Below are 6,000 nucleotides of genomic sequence, written 5' to 3' on the forward strand. Positions count from 1 at the left end.
TCTGACTACACTTTTTTTGGTCATGTAGGGTTACTTTCTCCTGACTACAAATACGAGAATGGAAATTATAGAAATGAAGGAGTTTCTTGAAGAAACCAACACAGTCAAAATGTGACATTTGGGTCTCTAGAGAGGAAGGGGCCCCTGAATATTTAAGCATTACATCTGATATTTGATGGGATGTAATTATGTTAAATAATATGTGAGGTTGGAGCCTCTATTTCTCAGTCTTCCAGGCTACAGACAAATTGGCCTTGTTATTAATCTTGCCCTGGAAACAGACTATTGTGGTATGATAACATTTGAAAGTTTTATGTTGTTTTTCCTCCTTTTGGTTTACCAAAAGCTTTTGTTCTCAAAATAATAGGCACATTTCCTTAAAGTGTGAAAGGCAGAGGACATGGATATTTTGCTTTCAAAAGAGCAGGGGAAAAGACATAGGGAATAACATTCTATTGAAAGACAGCATACTAAGGTTTTCAGTTACGTCTGTGTTTACTGGGTCTATATGTATTTCTGTGGTGGGAGATAGAGGATAGAAGAGCATTGTCAAAATGTGCTTATACCCTTCATAAAATCCTGTCTCAGCTTCATGAGAATGCCAACAAAAAGGCATGTCTGCCTGTTACAGAAATCTTATGAACTTTGAACAGAAGTGCAATACACACCTATCCACATACGTATAATACTCATGTAGTCTTTATTTTTGGAGGAGAGAAGTTTGTCATATGAGGGACAGCCAGCCAAGAGGATGCGATCATGATCTTCGCACATGGATATCAAATGCTGCTCTGCACTTCTTGTGCAACACACATGGAAATGAGCCAGTTTGGTTATGGCATGTCTGATTGAGTCATCTATGGTCCCACTGACTTCCCCGCCTTCAATATGAAGAATCCGAATATTCATTAAGGCTGCAGATGTGGCCAGTGCCAGAGCATCAAATCTGTCCCCATGAACGATCACTATGTCAGGTTTCAGACGGTTGAGGACATCCGGTAGCTTTACTAACGCAAGGCCTACCGACTCCACCATGGCTGCCTCATCCTCGCCTCTCACTATGGTGTGCAACCTCGTGTGAATGTCAAAGTCGTCTTGTTCAATCATACGGTAGGTGTTGCTGAAGAAAGAAGCAAAAGAAAAGAAATGCTCAAACTGCAATACTGCTTGCTTTCACACTGACATATCTTATGACAGCAGAACCGCACACAAGCATTTCATTACCAGTTTCATAGAATCATAGAATGTCAGGGTTGGAAGGGACCTCAGGAGGTCATCTAGTCCAACCCCCTGCTCAAAGCAGGACCAATCCCCAACTAAACATGCCCATTAACTAACTTTGAGGAAGCAGCTAGATTCTCTCTGTGGGAAACACCTTTTCAAATTTTTAATGATCCTTGTTCACTGAGGCCAACATTTTCCAACGAGGGTGCCGAAGACAGTACTTGATGCTATGCTTGGGCACCTGCGTAGACGTGCCTGATTTGCAGTGTGCTTGAGCACCCGTAGCCACCGCTGACTCCAGTGGGAACTGTGGCTACTTAGCACCTCTGACAACCAGGCCATTTTGATTTAGGGGCCTAACTTTAAACAGCCTAGTTTGAAAGCACTGACCTGCTTTCTACAGCATGCAATCAAAGGGTACGTCTTCACTACCCGCCGTATCAGCGGGTAGCAATTGATTTATCCGGGATCGATATATCGCGTCTCGTTAAGAGGCAATATATTGATCCCCGAACGCGCTCACCATCGACTCCGGAACTTCACCAGAGCGAGCGGTGGTAGCACAGTCGACGGGGGAGCCGCGGCCATCGATCCCACGCCGTTTGGACCCCAGGTAATTTGATCCAAGATACTTCGACTTCAGCTACGCTATTCGCGTAGCTGAAGTTGCATACCTTGGATCGATCCCCCCCCAGTGTAGACCAGCCCAAAGTAGCACCTTACAGATTACAAAAAACAAGTAATCCAAGTCCAGGCTGGGTTTTCAGCACAAAGAAACCAGATTTTTAAAAGGAGTCACACAAAGGCTGTAAGCACGTTTTTTTAAATAGTTACTAGACTTCACATATTTTAAAGCCTGTATTAAATATCACAAGCCCAGAAAAAGCAAAGACTCTTTAACCATAAGCTATTTACTTTAAACTGCAGAACATATTTTAATCACCACCAGACATTTAGTTAGCACAGCTCTACCAAAGTCTTTTTTCCAATATACTTGAACCAAGTTGTTATACAGGCTGGGTAGCAGAGGAAAATGTTGAGCTTCTTCCACGGAATAGAGTTCGTGGGTGTGGGGGACTTAAAAGCAAGTTTAGTTAGTAGACTTCTCCATCACATCTCTGTAGTTTAAATTACATGTAAAAGGCTTCAAGAGGGCTACCAAGCATCAGGACCAGCGATAGCTAGGATGCAAACCTGAGTACTGTATATACACTAGGGCCTTGGCTACACTTGCAGATGTACAGCGCTGTGAGTTAAACCTGACTTCGTGCAGCTGAGTAGGGAAAGCGCTGCAGTCTGTCCACACTGACAGCTGCCCAGCGCACTGTCGTGGCCACATTTGCGGCAACTGCAGCGCTATTGGGAGCGGTGCATTATGGGCAGCTATCCCACAGAGCACCTTTTTCCCATTCTGACACCGTGGGTTGTGGGAAGGGGGCGTGGGTGCAGGGAATTCTGGGTCCTGTCCCAACACCCCGTGATGCATCACTTTGCATCCCAGAAATCCCTTTGTTTCCGTCCACCTTTGGCGCCATCTTTCAACGGTTTCTGTGCAGTGCGATCTGTCTGCGGGAAATGGAGCCCGAACTGCTGAGGCGTATGCTGACGAGTCTCGCCAGCACGTCACGTTTGGCTGTCGAACTATTCCTTAAGATCCAAAGTGACAGTGAGAGTGAGGAGTCCGACGATGCTATCGAGCCGCGTAACGCGTACGACACGAAATTGCTTGTGGCATTCACGGACATGCTCAGCACCATGGAACGCCGCTTTTGGGCTTGGGAAACAAGCACCGAGTGGTGGGATCACATCGTCATGGAAGTCTGGGATGACGAGCAGTGGCTGCAGAATTTTCGGATGAGAAAAGCCACTTTCATGGGATTGTGTGAGGAGCTCACCCCCACCCTGCGGCGCAAGGACACGAGATTGAGAGCTGCCCTGCCAGTGGAGAAGCGGGTGGCTATTGCAATCTGGAAGCTGGCAACTCCAGACAGCTACCGGTCGGTCGCAAACCAGTTTGGAGTGGGAAAGTCGACCGTTGGAATCGTGTTGATGCAAGTTTGCAAGGCCATTAATCGCATCCTACTCAGAAGAACCATGACTCTGGGTAACGTGCAGGAAATAGTGGATGGCTTTATAATAATAATAATAATATATGGAGATATCCTATCTCCTAGAACTGGAAGGGACCCCGAAAGGTCATCGAGTCCAGCCCCCTGCCTTCACTAGCAGGACCAAGTACTGATTTTGCCCCAGATCCCTAAGTGGCCCCCTCAAGGATTGAACTCTCAACCCTGGGTTTAGCAGACCAATGCTCAAACCACTGAGCTATCCCTCCCCCCCTTTTTTTGTGCTTTGCACAAATGGGGTTCCCTAACTGTGGAGGGGCGATAGATGGGACGCACATTCCTATTCTGGCACCACCCCACCTAGGATCCGAGTACGTTAATCGGAAGGGGTATTTCTCTATGGTTCTCCAGGCACTTGTGGATCACCGTGGGCGTTTCATTAACACAGGCTGGCCCAGAAAGGTGCATGACGCACGCATCTTTCGGAACACTTGGCTGTTAAGGAAGATGCAGGCCGGGACTTTTTTCCCAGAGCGGAAGATCACGGTAGGGGAAGTTGAAATGCCCATTGTGATCCTTGGAGATCCCGCTTACCCGTTAATGCCGTGGCTCATGAAACCCTACACAGGGAGCCTTGACAGCAGCAAGGAACGGTTCAACTACAGGCTGAGCCGGTGCCGAATGACTGTGGAGTGTGCCTTTGGCAGTTTAAAGGCCCGCTGGCGATCTCTGTATGGGAAGCTGGACTTGGCCAAAAACAGCATCCCAGCGGTTATATCCGCGTGCTGTGCCCTCCATGATATTTGTGAAGGGAAGGGTGAAAGCTTCACTCAGGCGTGGACCTCTGAGGTTCAACACCTGGAGGCTGAATTTGCACAGCCAGAGAGCAGGGCTATTACAGGGGCCCAGCATGGGGCTGCAAGGATTAGGGATGCCTTGAGGGAGCAATTTGAGGCTGAAAACCAGCAGTGATATCTGGTGCCCTGCACGGGAGTGAAGTGCAGTAGTTCCAATCTTTAGGAATCAGTGTTTGCTAAGCAGACAAGCAGACTTGCAGTGCCTGTTTATTTCCTGGGCTAAGGAGTCTTTTACTTTATGCAATAATAAAGAATGTTTTCAAAACCAAAAAATCCATTTATTGAAAAGAAACAAGGGGGTGGAGTGGGGAACGGTACAATCACAGATTCGCGTATGTCCTGTCTGGTGTGCTATGCAGTGAGTGCTGCACTTCAGGATAGCTATACTGCATGGTGATGGGGGTTTAGTGCAGAGGGTAAGGGTCGTGGTTTTCAGGGCTGGGTGGTGAAGATACTGGTGATGGAGGCAGCGGGTGGCGTGAAGAACACGGAAGTTGGGGAAAGTGGGTTGGAGGTGACAGTGGGGCACAACGGAAAGAGTTTTGGGACAAGGGCTGTAGGGAGGGGTGGCGTTTGCGTTTGCGGTACTGCTCCTCTTTTTGCATGGCTACAAGCTCCTGGATAGCGTCTGCTTGGCGCTCCAGGATGCTTATGAGCTGATCCGTGCTTTGCTGCCGGTGCTCCGTGCTTTGCCGCCGGTGTGCTGCGTTTTCCTGGCGGATCCTGCTTTCTCTCTCCCTCCAGTTCTGTGCTTTCTCATTCTCTTTAATAGATTGCCGCATCACTTCTTGAAGCATGTCTTCTTTGCTTTTTCACGGTCTCTTCCTGAGTCTTTGCAGTCTCTGAGCAGGTGATAAGAGGGACGGCTGAGGTCTCAAGGTTGATGCAGCTGTATAGGCAAAATGCAACATTTAACAGAGGCAGCATTGTTTATACCAGACAGAGTAATGATTCCCCCCTGCACTCAAGGAGTAGAAAACACACAGGGTCTACACAATAGCATAATTTTCCCGTCCGAAACAGAGCGCATACATCCCACGGGAGCCTCAAAATGGTGAGTAAGGGGGACTGATTGTTTCAGGGCTGCACTGTCCTCTCGGTTTCTGTGCCTTGGGGAGAGCCAACAGCTTCAGGGGGCACCTACACTGAACACTGTCCCAACATTTTCCACAGGAGTTCGTCCTGGATGATATCTCGCTGCTGAGGGTGACCTGGGAAGCAAGGGAGGGTCTTCTACTGCAATGCGGCTTCCGCCCTGGCCCATATGCAGCTTGTCTGTGTGCAGCAATGGTCCCCCCGCCCCTCGCGGCACAATGGCGTGGACACGTTAGCCTGGCTGGGACAAGGACCACGGTGGCTCTCCCGATAAACCTGCGCAAGCGCATTGCCCACGTTCTGCATGAGACATTCGAGGAGATTACCGAGGCTGATTACCGCGATGTGATAAACCACATCAATGCACTATTCCGCATCTAGGCATGCATGCCTATCCCTCCTCTCCCAAAGAGCCCGCACCGAAAAAATTCCTTCCCGAAAAAAAAAACCGCTTACCAGGAACCTGCTCTTCTGTTTGTCCTCCACCAAGTACCGGCCGCTGAGACTGGCTACCTTCCTTCTGGCTCGAGAAGAGCTCCTGGCTGCATGGCTCAAGGGATTCCGGGGTGTCTCCATCCGGCCCACCACCATCACTCCCGTTTTCCTCCTCCTCCTCTTCCTCTTCCTCCTCCCTCCTCCTCCCCCCCCCCACCGGCTCTGAAGTGTCCATGGTGGTGCTTGGAGTGGAGGTGGGGTTAACCCCAAGTATCACATCCAGCTCTTTGTAGAATCGGCAGGTCGCGGGGGGAGCACCCGAG

General features: G+C 49.1%; 1 protein-coding gene across 5 annotated transcripts in view; it reads right to left on the reverse strand.

Annotated features, from left to right (window-relative positions):
* The window catches only part of LOC112111179 (bifunctional UDP-N-acetylglucosamine 2-epimerase/N-acetylmannosamine kinase), a 74,359-nt gene that overhangs the window by 22,515 nt on the left and 45,844 nt on the right, over positions 1-6,000 (reverse strand). For all 5 annotated transcript variants that reach the window (XM_029914346.1, XM_024206490.3, XM_026646462.2 and 2 more), the window contains exon 3: positions 669-1,120. In XM_029914346.1, the coding sequence (XP_029770206.1) occupies positions 669-1,120 (452 nt within the window). The remainder of the gene's footprint in view (positions 1-668; positions 1,121-6,000) is intronic.

The sequence above is a fragment of the Terrapene carolina genome, unplaced genomic scaffold (genome assembly GCF_002925995.2).
Source record: "Terrapene carolina triunguis isolate 2854851 unplaced genomic scaffold, T_m_triunguis-2.0 Scaffold35098, whole genome shotgun sequence".
In the NCBI taxonomy this organism is placed as follows: domain Eukaryota; kingdom Metazoa; phylum Chordata; order Testudines; family Emydidae; genus Terrapene; species Terrapene triunguis.